Source organism: Azolla caroliniana, unplaced genomic scaffold (genome assembly GCF_043228905.1).
Source record: "Azolla caroliniana isolate FFs.n. ecotype wild unplaced genomic scaffold, voAzoCaro1.0.p SCAF_10, whole genome shotgun sequence".
Taxonomy (NCBI): Eukaryota; Viridiplantae; Streptophyta; class Polypodiopsida; order Salviniales; family Salviniaceae; genus Azolla; species Azolla caroliniana.
Window position 1 is genome coordinate 16,619,028 of NW_028230445.1, and position 22,974 is coordinate 16,642,001.

Here is a 22,974-nt window from a genome sequence, read left to right on the forward strand (position 1 = left end):
ACCCAACCGGCAAGAGACCGGTTAGCACTCGAGGAACCAGCCGGTTACGGTGAGGATACCGAACCGGCAGAAGAAGAAGCTGAGACCGGAACCGGTCAAGATCCCGAATCGGATTCGGATGAAGAGCAAATGGAGGAACCGATTACCGAAGCCCGAAGACGTAGATATCCTCTCAGAGAGAGAAGGGCGCCCCGGAGATTTCCGGATGCAGAACATGTCCTGCTAACCGATGAGGGGGAGCCGGAAAGCTTCGAAGAAGCGAAGGAAGACACCCACAACCGAAAATGGTTAAGTGCCATGCAGGATGAGATGGATTCCCTGCATGAGAACCATACGTATGAATTGGTGGAGCTGCCGAAAGAAAAGCGGGCACTCCGAAACAAGTGGGTGTTCAAGTTGAAACCGGGAGATGCCGGCAACCCCCCGAGATACAAAGCCAGGATCGTGGTGAAGGGGTTCCAGCAGAAGAAGGGCGTGGACTTCGACGAAATATTCGCCCCGGTAGTAAAGATGACCTCCATCCGGACGGTGCTGAGTATAGCAGCAAGCATGGATCTCGAGGTAGAGCAGCTGGACGTGAAGACGGCATTCCTCCACGGCGACCTCGAAGAGGAAATCTACATGCAGCAACCGGAAGGATTTGTGGAGAAAGGGAAGGAGCACCTGGTATGCCGGTTGAAGAAGAGCCTGTACGGACTGAAGCAGGCTCCCCGGCAATGGTATCGGAAGTTCGACTCCTTCATGACCGATCAAGGGTACCACAAGACGCAGGCCGATCACTGCGTGTTTTTAAAGAAGTTCGAAGGAGGGGACTTCCTGATACTCCTGTACGTGGATGACATGTTGATCGTCGGACGAGACCAAGGCAAAATACGGATGCTGAAGAAGGCTCTCAACCGGACCTTCTCAATGAAAGACTTGGGTCCGGCAAGACAGATGTTGGGGATGCACATCATTCGGGACCGGTCAGTGAAGCAATTATGGCTATCACAGGAGAAGTATGTGACAAAGGTGCTTCACCGGTTCAACATGTCAGATGCAAAACCGGTCGGATCGACACTTCCGGGAAATTGCAAGTTGTCCGGCAAGCAAAGCCCGAAGACAAAAGGAGAGAAGGCAGATATGATGAAGATTCCATATGCCTCTGCCGTCGGGAGCTTGATGTACGCAATGGTTTGTACCCGACCGGACATTGGATATGCAGTCGGAGTGGTGAGCCGGTTTATGAGCAATCCCGGCAAGGAGCATTGGAACGCGGTCAAGTGGATACTCCGGTATTTGAAGGGCACTTCAAATATGTGTCTCCGATTCGGCTCCGGAAAACCTCAACTAGACGGTTTCACCGATTCGGACATGTCGGCTGATGTGGATACCAGCCGGTTTACATCCGGGTATGTGATGACATATGCAGGGGGAGCTGTTTCGTGGCAGTCGAGGCTGCAGAAGACGGTTGCATTGTCAACCACAAAGGCGGAGTACATGGCGGCTGTAGAAGCCGGCAAGGAAATATTATGGATGAAGGACTTCATCGGAGAGCTCGGTATCCGGCAAGAGGAATACCGACTCTACTGCGACAGTCAAAGTGCCATCCACCTTGCTAAGAATGCGGCCTACCATTCCCGGACGAAGCATATCCAGCGGAGGTATCACTGGATCCGGGAAAGGGTAGATGACCAGGAGTTCGCATTGGCGAAGATCCACACGGCCGAGAACGGGTCAGATATGCTGACCAAAGTGCTGACACCCGACAAGCTGGACGCATGCCGGAAGAGGATCGGGCTGGAAAGACACCCCATGCCGGAGTGAAGGGGGAGTTTGTTGGTAGACAGGTCCCTCCGGATGGGAAGGTAGAAGAACAGTGCCGACGAACAAACTCGGCCGAGGCCGAACCGGTATGAACCGGATGGGGAGTACCCGACTGCGGAGAGTCGGATGGTGTAGGCCCGGTATGAACCGGATGAGGAGTACCCAACTGCGGAGAGTCGGATGGTGTAGGCCCGGTATGAACCGGATGAGGAGTACCCGACTGCGGAGAGCCGGATGGAGCCCATCGAGGCTACATTTGTAAATAGCCGAAAAGTCATATTAGTATAAATATGACTTAGGGCAAACTTTTAGTTGTGTAGTTGTTGTCGTTTTTTTTTGCTATTATTCTTCCTTGTTGGTGCAAGAAGAAATCAGAGCGCGTAACTGTACAGAGAGACAGAGAGAGAGAGAGAGAGACGAGGTCGTTGCCTCTGTTGTAACCGCCGCCTGTGGCGAAGATCTGAGAGCACGAGGTCGTTGCCTCAGTGATCTCACTGTTGTATATTTCTGCATAGTGACAGTTTGCAGCTTGTGGGCTGCCGTGGTTTTTCCCCTATTTTGGGGTTTTCCACGTATACCTCCTGTGTACCATTTCTCCTCTTTTGTGTCGCGTTTCATTACCTGTTTTTCTGTGTATGAAAAGAATCTCGGTTGTGGCCGAGCATCAGACATAAGGAACGTCAAGTTCTCAACACGATAGTTGTTTACATTATTTACATCTCCACCTTTATGTAAAGGTTTGATCCAATTTGGAGTCCAATCATACGGCATACCATGTTGCAATGTATCATTAAAGATATCTCTTATCCGTAAATATGCTTCCTTTCCCGTCCATTTGAGCATTTCAGCCTTTATACATTAAAGATCGCTTGCCTTTCGAGAGGCCAATTTCTTAAGTCCTATGCATATCTTCAATTGTAAAGAAGGGAGACATATGTGAAAGAAAACCATAACACATCATCTTTCCGGAAAGAGATAACTCATATAAATTCTTACAATGCATAGACAAGTCTTGAAGAGTTAAGTCACCATAACTCTCAACACGTTTCCCCTTTAGATTTCCCCAAAATTTAACACATGCATGTGCTTTCTCTTGTGTTTGGATAAATTGTTGAGTAACTCCCATATTCTTCTCTTTCTTTGAATAAGCCTTTTATACTAATGCAAATGCTTTTGGTAATTCTATTTATGCTTAACTACATCCAAAACCATAAGGCACTTTTGAGCCTCACGACATTCTTTATCAAACCATTTTTTCATAAGTTTCTTGGTGCATTTCCAAGATGTGCAGTTGGTCGAAAAACATTTGTTTGTACAGGAGAAAATGATTTTCTTGAAAGCTTCCCATTTGCATTCTAGTGTGGCACCATGTTGTATCTTTGTCCTTTGTAACATATCCTCAACCATCTTGTAATACATAGGCGCTCGCTTAAGGTTCATGCTCAAGTGCGGTTGTTTATTATCTTCAATAGCCTTCTCACAATCAAACCTATGCATACATTTGAGATCAATACATAAAGGCCTATGATCGGATTCCGGTGTCCATTCACCAAGTGAGAATTTATGTATATTGTAAAGAATCAAGAGATGGATTCTTGTGAAGCGGAATAGGTGTGAACTGTGTGTGTGTGTGTGATAGAGAGAGAGAGAGAGAGAGAGAGAGAGTATACGCAAGGTTAAAAGTGTATTAACAAAGGAGAAAGACTCAACATGTTATAAGGTGGGAGGAGGGTGCTTTATGTAGTCACCCTCTCTCTTCATTAACTACAAGCCTCATGGAGCATGAGGAATGTGAAAGCTCATAAGTTATGTGTCATAGAATATGATTCTATGACTCATACTAAATGCTAGAATACAAAGTGGTGACATAATGGTGACTCTTGACCGTTGGAGTGTCTCTTCACTCTCAAGGTGAGTTCACACACTAGACCTGTTGGGAGACAGGTCCCTCCGGATGGGAAGGGAGAAGAACCGTATGAGGAGTACCCGGCTACGGAGAGCCGGATGGTGCAGACCCGGTGAGAACCGGATGAAGAGTACCCGACTACAGAGAGCCAGATGGTGCAGACCCGGTGAGGACCGGATGAGGAGTACCCGGCTACGGAGAGCCGGATGGTGCAGACCCGGTGAGGACCGGATGAGGAGTACCCGGCTACGGAGAGCTGGATGGTGCAGACCCGGTGAGGAGTGCTCACCGGATGAAGAGATATATTAGTAAATATGTTTATGAGAGTCCATCATGGCTATATTTGTAAATAGCCGAAAAGTCATATTAGTATAAATATGACTTAGGGCAAACTTTTAGTTGTTGTTGTTATTCTTGTTGGTGCAAGGAGAGAGAGAGAGTGCGGAACTGTGTACAGAGAGAGAGAGAGAAAGAGGTCGTTGCCTCTGTTGTAACCGCCACCTGTGGCGAGGATCGTGAGCACGAGGTCGTTGCCTCCGTGAACTCACTGTTGTACATTCTAGCATAGTGATAGTTTGCAGCCTGTGGGCTGCCGTGGTTTTTTCCCTTAGTTTGGGTTTTCCACATAAACATCCTGCTTACTCGTCTCTTCTCTTGTGTCGTGCATTCATTCCCGTTTTCTGTGTATGATTTTAAGCTCAGTTGTGGCCGAGCATTGCGCATAAGGAGCGAGTAGTTCTTGTCAAGACCAAGTTGAGCTTGATTCTCAACATATATGATCCAAAATACCTTCAGAAAGTAGTACATAGTCAATCACACTATTTCCTTGTGTTTTCTACATGTAAAACCATTAGTGTTGGACCATTAGGAAATACCATTTGCAATAAGCAATCCGCTACTATTGCACATTTGTAGGAGCAACTTCCCAAATTGGTCTAGATCTTTTTCATCACTAGAAGAGCGGCTATACAGTTGCATATCCTATTGCATCCTTGAGATATGTGGCATGAAAGATTCTTGTGAATCAAGTTGGAAACTTCTTGTACGAGCATTCATGTCACCAAGGACAATAACTTCCCCTTTGGATTTGAAATAAGCAACATCATCTTCTAGATTGACAAAAGGTTGATCTTTATCCAAACAAGCATAAAAGTTAGAATCTTGATGTGGATTGTAACATCCAACTACAAAAGTGGGCAAATCATTAGGTGTTTCTATTTTAAGCCATATGTAGCATTTATGTTCATCATTTTTTATGATTGGCACATATTTCTCTATTTCCTTCTTAATCAAACATGCCACTCCTCCTTGTCCTCTTCGATTTTTCTCCCATATCAAAGAGTGTACATTATAGTTTCCTAAACCTTGAATCCTTTGAGTATCGTGCTCCCATGTTTCAATAAGAACTGTGATATCCGAGTCATCGGTTAACTCCTCTATGCCAAATCATGCATTCCATGGCTATCCATTGCAATTCCAAAAGCATAACTAGTTGTAAAAGGCGTGGGTTAGTCTCATAGTTCATGTGTCCCTATTTGCCTGCATTTCCATCTTTAGGCACATCCTTAACCTTATTTTATAATCTTTCTTCATATGCTTTACGACAAACATTTTGTTGTGAGATAGTACGATCTTCACTCACAAAGAATTGCATACCTTTGAGGTATACCCAACTATTTTCGAGTATGATACGCCGCTTTGTATCATCTGTCATTGTGCATGCAATAGGCCTTTCTACGGAGCGAGTAACACCATGTTTCCCAACTTGTTGTGCCCCATATACATTCACATTCGACATCCCATAATGCATTCTAAAAAAATCACCAAGGACCTTTACGATGGATGCAGGTGTTTCCATACTCTCCTCTTTAATCCCACGGATGACAATGTTCTTTGATCATCATTCACGTTCTTTCAATTCTTGGACATCTATGCTTTCTATATTTTTCTCTTGATGCATAACATGCATATTAGATGAGTTTGATACCACATCCCCACCACATACATCAACCCATGACTTCGTTGTACATACATTTTTCATCTCACTTACATCCCGCCTTATCGTGTCCAAATTTTCTTCTTTTAATGTGTCCTTCAACTCAATCTTGTTAAGGCGCTCATTTGTTTCGAAAGAAGCTCTTTTACATTCTTGAATCTCTTCTTCAAGTTTTGCAACCACTAGCTTAAGACTTTCATTCTCAATGACAACAATTTGGTGCTTAGCATTCTCTTCCATTAATGTCGTAACGTCCCAATCTCTTCACCTTGCTTGTTTATAGTTTCTTGAAGAGAAATCAAGTGACTCATAAGCATTTTGTCCATTGCATTGGAATCAAGATTTGTTGGTGATCTCGGCTCATTATCAATCATACCCCTGAACTTTGTGGCGGCTTTACGAGTGTTTGCCATTGTAGGGACAAACCCTACGGGAAGAGGGAGAGAGAATGTACCTACTACCTTTCACTCGATTTAGGGATTCAAAATCTACCTTGTGTTTGAGGAACCGTGGGGCAAAGATGACTATGGATGAAAATGCTCATAACTTCTCGCAACAGTAACGGAATTTAGTAAGTGAACATTCCTTAGAAAGCTCTCTGAAAGAGCTTTCCAATGAGCTATAAAATGTAGAAAACGATTGGGGGGGAGAGAGAGAGAGAGAGAGAGAGAGAGAGAGAGAGAGAGATTGGTGGTTATGGTAAAGCACCCTTTTACACTATTCATGTGAAACAATAGAGAACCTTCTTCCTTAAGCATGACCATTCATGTGGACATTTACTTCTTAAGATGGACACACTAGTCTGTTAGGTTCCATTAATCAACTTTTAGTTCAAACCCCAATATTTCATAGTCAAGAACTAGGCTCATGATCAATGCATTAACTAATTAACTAATTAACTAATTATAGGTTAATAAGGCTAGAAAATGGCATGTTATGGTATTATATCACTAATTACTCACTTTGATTCATGGCCTTAGGTACCCTGAAACCCTTAAAAGTAAACTTTAGAATTGGTCCTTAGGTTTATGCACATGTTAGCCTCTATCTAAGTATTCCATCTAAGTTGATAATATTCCTTGAGTCCAAAAATCTATCCAAATCATAGGTGCATGCAAGAGTTTGAAGTATGAGAACTCTTGATGATGTTAATCATACACATTGAATTACAATCCTTATAAGGTCCTAGTGTATCCACATGTTGCAAGTCACTTGACAACACCATACATTGCTACTTAAAATCAATCTTTGGATTTTGAGCATCTTATTAATCTAACATGAAGTCGGCCTAACACTAAGTAGGGTTGTGCATAGTCACTAATTGGGAAATCATGAGGCTTGATTATTGCACATAGGAAACAAAAATATCTTGAGGTATCCTAATAGTTCTTCTATTTATGAGAACACGAATGTGAACTTGACAAGTGAGGGCCAATGGCCAAGGTTAAGATGATGATACTACTCTTTTGAAATGTGGTAATTTTTGTGAGTCATGGTGCCACCGCTACATGGGGAGTGGGATATGTTCTGATGCGTCGTCACGTTGTGAGGAGTGACGAGTCTGAGTCTCTGAGAGTCTGAGAGTCGAGAGCTCTGAGTGATTGTGAATCTGAACTGAGAATCAAGTGCATTGAGAATCGAGAGCTCTGAGTGTTCGTGAGTTGTAATTGAGAGTCGAGAGCTCTGAGTGAAAATCTGATTTCTGTGAGGAGAAAATCGTGAAAATTAGATTTTTGTGAAGGACGAAACGAACAGGGAGCTAATTTCTAATTCTTGAATCCCGATTTCTGCAAAGACAACATGCAACTATGGTTAATGAGGATTTTGAAGAAGAAGATGATAATGGGCAAGATGTTAACATTGACAATGCACCTCAAGAGTAGAGAGATGAGATTAACTATTAGTACTATGAATTTAGAGCTACTTTCTAGGTTAATGTTCATGTTTGAAGTTTGAAGTTTGGATAAATTTTGGTTCATGTTTAGAACTTTTGGATGCTATTTTGTTAGTTTTCAATGAATTTATGGTCTTGATTTTTGTCTATAAAAATCTTGATTATTTTTTATTTCTCATATTTTGAAAAAACATTTAGAGTAATAAAAATAAAAATAAATAAAAATATAGATGAATGGATTCCAATCATACTTGGAGCCATTTCACGTATGAGTATGACACATTTGAGACATATGGCTAGAACTATGCTCTCAATGTATAATGGCCGAAATGCCCAAATGGACAGTAAAGGAAGCACATGTATGGATAAGTGATATGTTTAATCATGCATTACAACCATAGTTCTAGCCATACTTCCCATTCGTGCCATACACATACGTGAATATGTGTATCATACTCATATGTGAAATGGCTCCAAGTATGATTGAAATCCATTTGTTTATATTTATATTTATATTTATTATTATTATTTTAAATATGAAAAATAAAAAATAAACAACATTTTTATAGACAAAGGTCAATTAGACCATAAATTCATTGAAAATGAAGAAAGTAGCATCCAAAGTTCCAAACATGAACTAAAATTCATCCAAACATGAACATTAACCTAGAAAGTAGCTCTAAATTCATACTAATATGTCAATGTCAACATCTTGCCCATTGCCAACATGAAAGCTAATCTCATCTCCCAATTCTTGAGTTGCATTGTCAATGTCAACATCTTGCCCATCATCATCATGATCTTCAAAATCCTCATTAACCATAGTTGCATGTTGCCTTTGCAATAGCAAAAGCATGTCATCTGAATCTTCTTCTTTATTAATCATATCCAAAGTCACTTCCGTACGACTTGAATCTCTTCCTAGGGATGACGATGAGTTCGTGTGCCCTAAGGATTAGGGCGTGAGGTTGAGGGTGAGTGCGAATGGGAGTGCGAGGATGGAGGGCCACCATGGAGGTTGTGCCCCTTGTTCATTTTTTCATTTGCGCGGTCTCCTTCTTAGTTTCTCAATAGACTATTGTAAGTATGTAACTCATTCCTTTAAAAATAAAAGGAAAACGAATATCATGTATTATGCACGAACGTATACAAAAACATTCGTATACGTCCATTAGATTAGACATATGTGAATATAGGAACTTTGATTACAACATGACATGTCATATGATTGTTCTACAAATTGGATCAAGCCTCTACATAAAGGTGGTGATGTAAATGATCATCAAACCAACTAGTGACAAAACTATTTGGATAGATAATGGAATCAAAGGTAATTGCACTTGTTGGAAATTTTTTTGGTAAGAGAGCTTATGGACAAACTAGCTTTTGAAAACACTATAGCACCATGAATCACTTTGACATCACCTTTTGAGTATGTTGAGCGAACAAGCTCAACATGATCCGGATCGACTGAATAAGCCAAGAGCCAGATCTAGGTGTTTGGATTGGAGAGCTAGACCCATGTGCGAACCGGTAGACCATTGGAGGCCTACACTCCTAGTCTACTAACTTACAAATAACCTAATTTGAATGCATAGTTGGATCTGACACATGCATCTAAGGTTTTCTATAGGTGCTTGTTAGAAACTCCTATGCTACATTCTAAGAAGAATATAACTTACAAAACTACAATTGAAGTAGTTAATGTAGGTGTAGTTTTTCCAATTAGTACCTTCTACATAGGAAATTGAGACAAGTGAATTATAAACATGCTCACTATCACCAAGAAATCAACAATGTTACTTATTACATTCACGAAGAACTCACATGTTCAATTTGACATGTTGCGATTAGGAGCCAATGTTAAACCGTTTTAAAACTGTTTGGCGCTTCCATTCAGCTAGGTTCAGACTCGAGCTTCATTAATCAATTTGAGCTTGGTTTACCAAGGGTCAAGTCGAACTGAGTTGGTTTGGGCCAAATTGGTTTCCAAACTAGTTAAGGCTTAATTAGTTTGACCAAACTGGTTTAGGCTTTAACTAGTTTGGTCAAATTGGTTAAGCCTTAACTAGTTTAGGGATCGGTTTGGTTCAAGTTTGAAAATTGCCAAACTGATTTGGTTTGGATAATGCCAAATTGGTTTCCAAACTAGTTAAGGCTTAATCAGTTTGACCAAACTGGTTTAGGCTTTAACCAATTTGGTCAAATTGGTTAAGGGATCGGTTTGGTTCAAGTTTGAAAAATCCCAAACTAGTATGGTTTGGATAATGCCAAATTGGTTAAGCTGAAACCAAACCGTTGCCGGTTAACAGTTGCAACTCCCCGTCATGAAAGATCTATAGTATAAGTGTTATGCAAGGAGGACCAAACAACAATTTCTCATGTATGCATTAAATGTTATTATAATCATATGTTGATGATTATTAATTATAAAAATGAAAGAAAATAACAAATTATGGGTGTTTTTCCAATCCAACTACCCTTTAACATCAAACTGACATGAATAAGAAACCCTTATGGCATCCCATATCATTGAATATCGCCTTGCATTAAACCTATTAGGAGTCAACTAGATTATGGATCCAAAGTACACGATATATTTTCTATATGTAGAGTTTCAACTATTTCTCTAAGATCTTGTGGAGAAATGGGGTCCTAGCAATGTTGTCTTCATATGCATGAACTCCTCAAGCTCTTAAACTACCACATGTATGTCTTTTTTTTTCTTCTTTTTTTCCCGAAAAATTATTCTTCATTATCATTAGTAGAAATTCTGCATACATGGCGAAATGATTGGAATGAAAACATTATAAGAGCTCTAGCCATGATGACCTATGAAACCCACAAAGAAAAAGAGGAAAAATAATGACATGAGACATCCTATATGCAGTGAACGTAGAACGTAGAACGTAGTGGGCCATAATGGTTAGTCCACACCACTTCCTCTTATGTCGTCATCTGTTCGAATGTAGTCCTATCCCCTCCGGCTCCATAATGATAACAATTATCCTTCTTTTCCTTTCACCTATTCTCCAACTTGCAGCTCCTGTATTGCCACATGAGATATGATGAACCATGTTGACGTAGAATGTGGTGGGCTGCGTTGGTTAGCCTACAACTATCCCTCACGTCAAATCATACATACAAATCCAACCATCTCCTTCATCTTCACCTCCTCGACCCTCAAGAAGATGCGTCTAACCTCCACACTATTTGAACACTCATCCTTATCAAAAGATCAAAAAGTATGCTTCATTTTCCACATCAACCATCCTGCCAATTACCTCCAAAATCTTGTACCTACTAAAACAAAATGAGTCTAGTACCCTCATCTCCTCGTGAGAATATGACTTGGCCCCAACACTATCATCACTCATCTTTAGCAAAAACAGAAAATATGCTTCATTAAGTCCACATCAACCATCTTGCCGAATCCACCAATCACTTGCACAACCAAAACAAGTAAAACTCCACTCCTCTGACGATAGATAATATGCTTCTTACCCACACACCATCTACCATCATCCTTATCCAAAAATAAATTAATTGCATCACTTTCACTACATCAACCATCTCGCGGATTTACACTAATAGACATGTAGGACAACCCCCATTCATAAGGTCCTTGTAGTGTAGAATCATAAGATAGGAAAGGAAACTCGATCAAATAAAAGATCCGTCCTTGACCCTCAAGAATATGCTTCTAACCTCCACACCATCAACACTCATCCTTAACAAGAATACAAAACTACCACGTGTTTTAAAACATGCTTATGTGTTGCATTAAGTCCTAGGCTAATCAATTTCCCATTTATCTTACCCTTAAATATATTAAAATTATACTTAAAATTTGGTACTCAAGGCTAAGCCAGTACCAACTTCCAAGTACATACCTAAAAAATAACGACTTCATGTAGTGGATAAAGTTGACGTATACAAGGTATGAGTGCCGAGAGAATGTTATAAGAACATTGGGAGGTGTATCTAAAATTGAAAGTTTGTCGACCTAATAGGGTTCCCAGATATATCGAAACATCAACTGTTGTTTGAGCATGAATTTCATAGCACTAGCATTTCCATGATGCTTGTGGGAATTATCTCTAAGAAATAAGTTATATTACATAGAATGTCACTATCTTGTTTCATATTACGAACAATCTATAGCCACATAGTTTGTTCATTATATTACAAAAGATTGTTGACATCGTATGTAGCATAGTATTTAAAACTTGAAAAACCATGAGCTCGATCCTTGCTTATGGTAATTGAAAAAGTCTAATCCATGAAGTTTTTCCAAGTTTAAGATATCTCTAAATCCACATGCTAGAAGTGCTTCATGAGATTTCCCCAATAAGATTTGCCTATATATAAACAAAATGCATAATCCTTCATTCATATATCTTGTACAAGAGGTGATCACCGGTCAAATGCCAACAAACCAACTTGAATCATGTTTATCAAATATGAGTACAAAAAGATCAGAAGTTGATTTAGTAGCCAAAAGCTTAATATTTAAAGTGGGATACATCATATGTTTATAGCCCATTTAAAAGTGGTGTGATGCATACAAGATCATGTGTTGCCTATTATGCATATCTAACTAGCGATCTACTATGCCTATAGAAAGACCATTTGATTGTTTGTCACGTGAATGTAATTGATAGTTTGCTTCTAACTTGTCTCTAAAAAATAATTGGCTTCATGATTTCTTGCAAAAATGGTCCAAAATTATCGCAAAACAATTTATCGTAATGGTGAATGTGAATATAATCAATTTATTCCTAAAACAAATTTGTTTCATATGAACGCATCCATAGTGATGGTATGTCTCATTAAAGCTCTTGGATTTTAGTGATACCCTTGGATCGATCCCTCCACGAATCAAAATAGTGGATTATATTTCTATATTGATCCTTGGATATTGCTAGTTAATGTTTTATTATCAACATATTAAAGGGCGAGATCACATTGATGTTGAATCATGGGCATCATAACCACATACACTATAGGATTCTTATCATACCTCAAGGTAATGGCCCTTGACCACATATTAGAGAGGACCACAATTTATGTAGTTGGGAGACCTTCTCGTGCAAGATCTTAAGAGGATCATAAAGCTCAATCCACTTAGACTTCTCAAAATTAATATGACTAAAGTTGTCATGAGCACACTTTTATGACTAGACAACCATTTCCAAACATGGCTCATGATTTAACATGATTTTAAGAAGAGCTAAAACCAAACTCCATTTTCCGTAAGATCGCACATTACATCATGCATGCATGCTCATCCACAAACTTTTCCACAATGTTGAACCTAATGTCATGACTCATATGTATAATCGGAATTGCGTTGAATTCATCTTCAAGAGAGAGACACGAATTATCATTACATAACTCTATAGTGTCCATAAGTGGGAACATACCAACCTTCATATTCATGCATATTCAATTTGATCCAAGAGATGAATAAACATCATTATGTACCTAGTTGGTCATCATTACATGTTTCAAAAACGCATGATGGAAATAATGACAATATGGTTAATCGCTATTTCATTTACAAAGTAGAATTCTCAAATAGTTGGAAGAGTGGTTTCCAACATCGGAGCCACCATCGAACCCCCAAGGTGCAGGCGTCCTCGTGACCTCTCAAAGATGCAAATCCCAAGGGGGTTGCCGGAATGTGAAATCGAAACGACCAGATCAAAAGTCAGGTCCGAATTGAAAGCGGCCCAACTGTTTTGATTTCAAACGTCCTCTTCGTGGTTGAGGTGGCCAGCCCCAGCCTCCTTGTTCCGACCGAACCGACCGGGTTGTCGGTCTTGGGCTAATAGCATCCGTGGAGAACAATCACTAGAGAAAATTCCCTGGAGATTGTTCGGACGGACAGAGCGAAAAAGCACGAAGGAAAGCTCGAGGGGGGTGGGGGGGGGGGGGTTCAGAGGTAATCGTGATTTGAGGATAGGCGGACATATGATAAGATTCCGGGCAAATATAATATATTCCGATCCGAGAGAGGGTAAGGCAGAGGCAGAGGCAGAGGCAGAGGATTCTTCTTCTTCTTTTGTGGAGGCTAAGTGTGTGTGTGTGTGGAAGGGATCATTTTGTGTTTTTGTTGATTTTTTTGACTCCTTTCAAGCAAAAGGAAAAAAAAGGATAGAAGAAGACTTCTTTTGATCTCTTCTCTCATTCTTCTTCTTCTTCTTCTTCTTCTTCTTCTCAAAAGATGGAGTAAGACCTCTCTTTCTCCATTCATTACATACCAAACAACAAGTAGAATCACCAAGGAAAAAGCAAAGAAGAAGAAGAAGATCAGACACTACCCACTCCCATACCCTCTCTGCCTCTTCCTCTGTCACTCAATTCCTCACTCAATGACTGTGCCTGTGGATTTGGACATCTTCTTCATTCAATCCTGTCTACACGCTTTCTTCTCCCCTTCTCCCTACTATTGAAACCCTCTTCTTCCACTAATTACCCTTTTTGACATTTCTTCCTCTGAGCTGTCCAATTTTCTCTGCTCTGTTTTTTTTCTTTTACTGCCTTCTTTGGAATCTCTGCTGATCTGCTCTTGGAGTCAGGTAAGATTTGTTTTTTTTTTTCTCTTTTTTTTGCAATTTATATGCGTATAGATGTTTACTTCTATTTTCTTTGAGGCCCAAGATTTATGTAGCGTTATCTTGTTTAATTGTTTGTGGGGTTTTATGCTGTCTCAGTCCAATTAATCGGAGGTTTGTTTTAGGATTTTCTTCTTCTCAAAACTCTGTCTTTGAGGAGCCAATTTAATGGAGGAATTATGATGTAATGTATTAAACAGCTCGATTAGATGCATATTTATGCTTTTTTTCCATGCCTGCTTTTCATGAACACAATTAAAGGAGAAATGATGGGTTCGTATGTATATTTTTTAAAATCCTCTTAAGGATCTCCATTGATTAGATGCATATTATAGGGATATTTTTATCATGTACATTCTTTTTTCTCAGGAACACATTTAAAGTATAAATTGTGGGTTCTTATGGATTTATTTCTCGTTGCAATTACTAGCAGCTTAAACAGCTTCATTAGATGTATGGCTATGGAGAGAACACATATAAATCCTCTAGTCTTTAGGAACCCATGGTGAAAAGGAAGTTTGGTTTCTTTTACATTTCTGAGGCATATTAAGTTATGGGTTATTCTGCATTTCGGAGGTATATTTTAGGATTTCATTCTGGGCTCTCTTACAAAGTTGAGTTATAGCTTATGTATAAGTTCTTTCATCATTTAGAAGCATTTTTTAGGGTATATTTGCATACTTTTATGAAATGTTCTAGAGCTCAATAACAGTTTGATTGGATGCATAATTTAGGATTCTTTTTGTCCAAGTATTTGTATTTCAGGGGTTCATTTTGAAGACAAATTCTGGCTTCTAATGCAAATTTTCTATATGGGATTTCCATGTAAAAGCTCTATTTTGCAAGAAAGAAGAAAATTCTAGGTTATTATGCAATTTTTTTTCTCTGTCTTATGTTCAAGGTAGACATAATTTAGGGATTTTTTCATGTCAAAGACCTGTCTTTCAGGAAACCTTTTTAAGGAGAAATGATGGGTTTTATGCATTTTTTATTCTTTTATAATCTATAGGGTTTTTTCATGTGAATCTCTGCTTTTGAAGAACCCAAATTTAAAGGAAACTATTCTGAGTTCGATGCATCTTTGTCTTCTCTTACTTAGATCTCAATTACTTAGAGATTAAACGGTGGCATATTCTACCTCTTTTTAATCATGCAAAAGCTTTACCTTTTATGAACACACTTATGGATCTCATACATTTTTAGCATCTCTCAGATCTCAATTAGTTGTAGCATAAACATAGCGAATAAAGACATATTGTAAGCTTTCTTCATGCAACAGATCTGTCTGGTCTGTAAATTCAGGATCCTTATCATCTCAATTTCTGGTAGAGGAAGTACGAGCTTAGATGCTTATATTACACTTACTTTTACTTGCAGCTTAGAAAATTAATTATAATCGTATTTTAAAGTTTTAAATGCATTTATAATGGTACTAGTTATGGGTTCTTCTGCATTTATATTTTTCATCATTGAGTTAGATCTCAATATTTTAGATCAAAATTTAGGGTGCTCTTGGCCTAAATGACATGAGATGCCCGAATTAAAAATCTTTTCTTGGCCACTATTCTCCACCCTCTTACGGATCCCTACCTGAATAACGGAAATTTTGTCTTCTCTACAAAAGAGGGTTCTTATTGATTTTAAATGAGGTTTTCTAGGATCTCATTTGCTTGTAAAAGTGAGGTCTGTTTTTTAAATTGAGACTGTTGTGAGGAAAATATCAAATGCATAGACTGTTCACCAACCTGAAAACAATGGGAAGGACAGAGGTTTATATCATAATAGCAGAGGGTTGGGTAAGTCGAGCACTAACCCTAGAACTCTTTTTAATGTTCCTACAATACATCAGGCTGTTAACTCTAATGGGTAGACCATTGACTGCATTACCTGCAACACGCTCTGTGTATTAATTACAAATGAGAGGGTGGCTGGTTCTTGTTGACACCAAACAAGGATCTCATTTGCGTGAAAATATTTAATTAAGTTTTCTTAATTAAAATGTCAAAAACTCTCTTTTTGACCAGTAACCTCCACCATCTTATAGAAAGGAGAGAGGAAAGAACTCCCACAATAATGGAATTTTTGTCTTCTCTAAACAAGAGGGTTGTTATGGATTTTAAACTAGCTTTCTCATGGATCTCATTTGGTTGCAAAAGTGAGAATTATTTTTAATTGAGATGTAAAAAAAACTCTATTTTTTGGTCAGGCCCCTCCATTTTCTTATTGGAAGGAGAAAAGAAAATGTATCAAGCAAAGAAATTCTCTACAACAAGTTTAGTTCCTCACAGGGGTCCACCTGGAGTGGCAGATCAACACTATCTTCCAGGATCCAGTATGGTGGGTATGAGTAATGATGGGGGGGATATTGCAACTCGCGTGGCAGCCGCATCTACGAAGCAAAGATTACGATGGACCTCAGAGCTTCATGACCGCTTTGTCGAGGCTGTCACTCAGCTTGGGGGACCAGACAGTAAGTTTTCCCTTTCCTTTTGTATCTATATCTATATACACTTTCAATAACCATTTCTACTTGCTTCATAGAAAATAAGAAAATAAGGAGCCTCATGGATTTACCAAATTGGGGTAATATTCACAATATTTAGATTTATATTAGGGAAAAGTACCAGGATACCCCTGGAAGTTTGTCTATTTACCAGAATGCCCCTGGAAGTTCCAAATTTACCAAACTACCCCTATGTCCAAAAAAATACACTTTATAAAGTAATTATACACTCAAATCTACAAGCCCTATTTACCAGAATACCCTTCAAACAAAAATTTCTTTAATAAGCGATTCTTTGGGTCCTTCAAAGAGTCAAACTGCCTTCCCTCTACCAAAGCCATTCTATGAGAGACATCAACCATTGAAATGAGAGAGAGTCAGAGAGAAGAAGAAGAAGAAAAAGAAAAAGAAATCTTTGAAGGATAAACATTGAGAGAGAGAGAGAGAGAGAGAGAGAGAGAGAGAGAGAGAGAGAGAGAGAGAGAGAGAGAGTACTGACCTTCTATGGATCCTGATGATGAAGACGATTGATCAACCCAATGAACAAGAAAGAAAAGAAAGACTACACTGTTAGGTACAAAGGACCCAAAGAATCGCTTAAGTAAAGAAATTTGTGTTTGAAGGGTATTTTGGTAAATAGGGCTTGTAGATTTGAGTGTATAATTACTTTATAAAGTGTATTATTTTGGACATAGGGGTGGTTTGGTAAATTTGGAACTTCCAGGGGCATTCTGGTAAATAGATGAACTTCTAGGGGTATCCTGGTACTTTTCCCTTTATATTAAGCTTTGTCTGCTTTCTACCAAATGAAAAATAGTATTTTGGTGATTTGATATGACTCCCGAAAAGCATAGAAAATTGCGCTAACATTCACAATATCTAGCTTTATAGAAAGCTTTGCCTACTTTCTTTTTAAAATCCTTAAAATATAACCTCTAATTTATTTTTGCCAAGACTCTTAATACTTTTTGCATTGGATTTTGTGTACACACATGACGAATATCTACCTCCATGTTATTGGTGCTTGATATTTGTGTTTGCATGGTCTTGCATCCGTTGATATTATCACATTCCTGAAAGATATGTGATTATCCCAAAATATGCTTATGTATGAAGAAATATATCAAACCTTTTTGCTGGTTAAAGACTATGTTACATCCGTGATATATGCATTTGTGATTATCTCCAATACCTGGAAAAAATACTAGGTTTTTTCACAGTAGTTGGTGAATCACTCTGATGGTTGCAACTAGTGTACAATTACATATTTGTGTTACATCAAGTCTGACTGTACAGTTTACATCATAAAATTGACTCAAACAATGAGTCAGGAGGTTATTCCTGATGAGAGAAAGCAAATATAGGAGCTGAAAGGCTAAAAATCAGTGTTTCGCTGCACAAAATTATGATTTTTTCGTAACTTTAGGGTTTAAGTAGGAAATTTAGCTAGAGTGGGTTGCATACACTGGTTGCGAAATAAAATATACCTCAAAGCCCAAGGTTCCATTTTTAGGGCTTGTGTGTACTAAGATTATTAGCATTGCGTTTACCAAAGAGGTAATCAAATTTTTTTTTCAGATTTGTATGAAAAGCGTTACTACTAGGAGGAAAATAGAGTATGTTTAATGATCTTATTTTGATCCATGTCAATCTTCTTAGCTTATTACTTGGTTCTCTCATTCTATAGTTAATGCATTGTCATGTTTTGCAAACAAAGGGCAATGCATCACTCTGTAAATGTTGCACGTATTGTTGTTTTATCTATCAGAATTCCACCAGCCTTCAGGTGATTGAAGGTTGGTTTTTGACTATATGGAAATCTACAAGTTAAAAAAGTTCTTATAAATAGGATGAAATAAATGTTTTTGCACGTCTATTCAACTAGGAAATCAACTTGTGGAAGATCTAAGCTGTGAAACTCGGATACAAGCCTAGTTTGTAATTTTTCATTTCAGTTACTTTCTTAACCCACCACCCCCAATGGCTGGGGACTGTGTTGTAATGATTAATTTGTCCTATAGGTGAGATCATGTTTGTCACCGTATGGATGCTAATATATCATCTCTTGCGTTGTTCTCTTGGTGGTTAACACCGTAACATCAAATTATAAAATCAAGAGAACCCAAGTTCAACCCAACCCATCCCATAGACAATATCCTGGGAACATTAATAATATGGACACATATCATTTGGCTCATGCTTGTTGCCCCAGGATGCAAAGATTATCACATAGAAGATATTGCTGGCATCGGGGGCATAGCATCATTATGTGAGGTGGAGCATGATCTCCCAAAGCAATTCATTATGGAGGACATTGATGTCATACACTGTCATTCTATGAGGCTCAGAAGCAATTCTAGAAGTTCCTGTCCATCTATGCTCAGAAGGCTAAGCTCTTCGCTAACAAGAAAATCTGGTGCCTTAGGCAGTTTCATGAATTTAGTAATTTATTTTAGTTTGTTGTACGCGGTGATGAGTCTCCATTTAAAGATGCAATCTCTCCTACAGTCTCATAGGCCATTTTGGCCTATTAAAAATGCTATATCTCTCTTTCTTTCTGCATCCTATTTATGCGAATTGCTTATGTAAGGTAATTAATGAATTGAAAGGAATGATGATTTTCTATTTGGTGAAGCTGACCAATTTTAGCATATACATACATGGGAAAAAATTACATTTTTCTCAAACAAATGGCAGGAGCTACACCAAAGGGTGTTCTACGAGCTATGGCTGTTGAAGGCCTAACAATTTACCATGTGAAGAGTCACCTACAGGTAACCACATCCTCGCTCTCTATGCTACTCTAATCTGATCTTTTTGTTTCTGTATGGGACAATATAAAAATATGCAACCTTTTTCACTAAATTTTAAAATATGTTTCTATATCAATTTCTCTCTCTCTCTCTGCAATTTCCTCTGCCCAAGTAATGGAAGAGAAAGAGAGCAGATAGAAACAATGTCGAGAGAGATGTAGTTTTTTGGGAGTTTTTCAAAGCTAGGGACATCCTCGTAAACTAGTTTCCTTTATTTTTAATTAATTTATGGACCCTAAAGATTTTTTCTGTTGTCTTAACCTAGTGCTTTTTTATTGACTTTCAGAAATACCGGCTTGCGAAGTATATTCCAGAATCTGGCAAAGATGGTAAGCTATGTAACGCTATTTGTATGGAAGCATGTACTTATTATAATATAAAATAGGGAAATTAGACTGCATAGGAATTTATGGCAAAGCACCATAATACCCACTGTGTGTTATTTACCAAAAATACCTGAATACCCTTCCATTGTAGTAAAGTTTCCCTCCCACTTGTGCAGTAATTACTAAAGTTACCCCTCACTTGTTTGGTATCTTTGTTACCGAACACTGTTGGCAAAGTTGATCCTCAATAGCCCAATCAGTGCTTTGTGTGTGATTTGTATTTGTAATATTTTTGGTGCAGGTGAGACATCAGAAAAATCAGGGTCGACGGAGATGTTAAATAATCTTGAAGCTGCACCGTGAGTGTTTATTCTTTTAACATAAACTTTTGTATTCATGAAATAGTTTTTTTCACATCATAATGTATTTATTTTGTACTCATGACTTTATTTATTAGCAATCTCCTTTCACATTGAGATATAACTTTTTTTGTTTTTTTTCACACAGTGGGATGCAAATCACTGAGGCTTTGCGAATGCAGATGGAAGTGCAAAAACGTTTACATGAGCAGCTTGAGGTACATGCCTTGCCATTGAATCATTCAGGATAAAAATTAATGAAGTCTTTGTAAACCACTTAAAAATATAGAATATCAGGCTAATATTTTAACTTTCCATTACATCTTAAGCTTATATGTTTTTTTGGTGAATATGGACTATTATATTCTTAAATGTTCTTGTAAAATTTGGGCAAAAACTTCGGAAAACCTAATCATGGACAACCCAGAGTTGCTGAACATTTTCCCTGAATTTATAGTTTTCATGAATCTTGTTTCTAATTCTGTAGTTCTAGTAATGTACATTGAAGTTTTCAAAACTCGGAAGTGTGAAAACTAGCCATCCAATGCTCACCTTTTTTTTGACAAAACTCAAGTAATTTCTCAATTTATTTGATCGTAAAATGGATTAAAAACAGCCATTTGCTGTCAAGATTGACTTCTTTAAGATGCATGTACAGGTTCAACGGCAGCTACAACTTCGGATTGAAGCACAAGCAAAGTATTTGCAAAAGATTATTGAGGAGCAGCAAAGGCTAAGCGAGACATTGAAGCCAACCGGATCCTCCCAGGAGCCCAGTAACGAGACACCTGAGTCAAATGCAAATCATCTACAAATCTTCAATGGCACTCATGGTCAAGGCCAAGTGATCGAAAGCTGTTCACCTCCACATACTTCCTTGTCATCAGGTTTACTTCTCTCTACCACAAATGGGGCATTTGAAGCTTATCCACAATCACGTCGTGTTGGAAAGATTGTAGCCGAAAGTTTGGAAGGCGATTTAGGTTTGGCAAGATCGGATGGAGGAATTGACCATCATCCACCAAAGAAAATGAGATTGAATATTGATGGTGGCACTGACACTTTACAAAGGGATGATAAAACCGGCCTTCGGAAAGTGGGTCCTGAAACTAACCTCAAGCCGTCAGAAGATAGAGGTCCCTAATGCTTTAAGGAGAGACATTTCCTTAAAAGAAAAGATGTATGTGTCTCTGATAAGAGTAAATGAGTTCACAGGTCTTGACTGAGTAAGATAAGGTTTGTTTAATATATTTGATTTTGTTTACCTATGGTATATTCAGGTTGGCCTTGACGATGACTCTGCTCCTGATGTTGCTTGGGAGGAGGTTGTAATGTTACTCACGTCTTTATAGCCAGCCAGTATGAGAATGCTAACCATCATAGAGTACGTAGATGAATGGAGAAATAGACACCGAGGGGGAGGTTTTTATGGCCATGGGAAGCAGCTTAGTTTTATTTTCTGGCGATTTCTTTAACGGTGTAATACTATTACTACAGTTTGAAGCTAGTGGGAAATCATTTCGATCGACTAAAAGTAGCGATGAAATGGAGTTGAGCTCTATAGTTTTTTCTTGCTCCTAAGCTGTAAACAGTTGACTGGTTTCGAGGTTTAAGGAAAGATTGTATTCAATGATACTTAAATGTTATGGGCATTTATGCAGACTTTATTAACCTATTATGTGTAAATCAATTCATAAAGTGCAAGTAATTCTTATTTGACTTGTTTATCCTGTAGGTAATAGCTGAAATATGTTACTCTTTGGACATAGCACTACTTTTTCTAACCTATGATTGTTAAGCAAGTGGGGAAGGTCTCTGAGATGGTTTAACCAAATAAGATTGGTCAAATTATTATGCTTTTTCTCGAGCATGTGGAATTGTTTTGGAAATACAAAACTGATTATCAGGTGTGGTCCTTAATCCCAATCAAAGATGAAATTTCAATCACAGCAAGAGAATCAGTCATGTAACAACTTAAATTGAATAATTATTGCCAAAAGTAGCTCAAATCAAATTCTAAATGATGGCGGATCCAATTCTTTCTCAATGATGCTGCCTGAGCGCCACACTTTGGGTAGTAATTTTCATTAAATTTTTTTTACTTCAACCAATATTGTGGACAAGATCAAATTAAAGAAGAGAATTAGCAGGAAATAATAGAAGAATGTCAAATAAGAGGGAAATAAGAGAATTGGCAATGTAAGAACATACGTGAAGGAAATTCCTGATTGCCAACTGAGGTTGTTGGATCTTCCCTAACAAGTTCAACTTATGAAGATAATAGAAGTAAGAGGAGAATAACAATGTAGATGGATTTAACTTGCTTTTGGTCACATGTCCAACGATATAATACAATAGTCAAGAAGCACAAAACCTCTCTGAGCAATTCCATTCCATAATCTTGGACAATCTGATTTAGCTTCCAAATCCACATATGCTTTTGACTAGTATACTAAATATTGAAATTAAAAATCCATCGCCAAACGTCTATTTTTTTGCAAATTATGTTAAAATACTGAATCAAATGCTTTCGTAAATAGCATCACCAAGCAAACTAACCAGATTTCAAGAGGCTTTACATAAAGATGAGTCCTCAAAAAGCACAAAAGTGATAAGCAAAAAGCTTCCATTTCCACAAAAAACACAGAAGTGACAAAATAAGAAAAAAGCTCCCATTTATTTATTCACAGTACTTACATCATCATATAAGGCAAAATAGCTTTAGCTTTTATCATAGCTTTTTTTCTCTGC

At 38.3% G+C, this 22,974-nt stretch overlaps 1 protein-coding gene across 1 annotated transcript; it reads left to right on the forward strand.

The window, feature by feature from the left end:
* Positions 1-14,057: 14,057 nt before the first annotated feature.
* On the forward strand, positions 14,058-21,948 carry LOC147859219 (protein PHR1-LIKE 3-like). The gene is made up of 8 exons (XM_087325770.1): positions 14,058-14,186; positions 16,429-16,692; positions 19,423-19,499; positions 19,825-19,867; positions 20,166-20,223; positions 20,372-20,441; positions 20,882-21,403; positions 21,504-21,948. The coding sequence occupies exons 2-7, from the start codon at positions 16,464-16,466 to the stop codon at positions 21,365-21,367; spliced, it is 963 nt and encodes a 320-aa protein (XP_087181896.1). The 5' UTR covers positions 14,058-14,186; positions 16,429-16,463; the 3' UTR covers positions 21,368-21,403; positions 21,504-21,948.
* Positions 21,949-22,974: the final 1,026 nt, after the last annotated feature.

Excerpts from the sequence above, each read along its gene's own strand:
- LOC147859219 (XM_087325770.1), top strand. The coding sequence starts at position 16,464 with ATGTATCAAGCAAAGAAATTCTCTACAACAAGTTTAGTTCCTCACAGG. Across the intron at positions 19,868-20,165 it reads TCCAGAATCTGGCAAAGATG|GTGAGACATCAGAAAAATCA; the intron begins GTAAGCTATGTA and ends TTTTTGGTGCAG. Across the intron at positions 20,442-20,881 it reads GTTTACATGAGCAGCTTGAG|GTTCAACGGCAGCTACAACT; the intron begins GTACATGCCTTG and ends ATGCATGTACAG.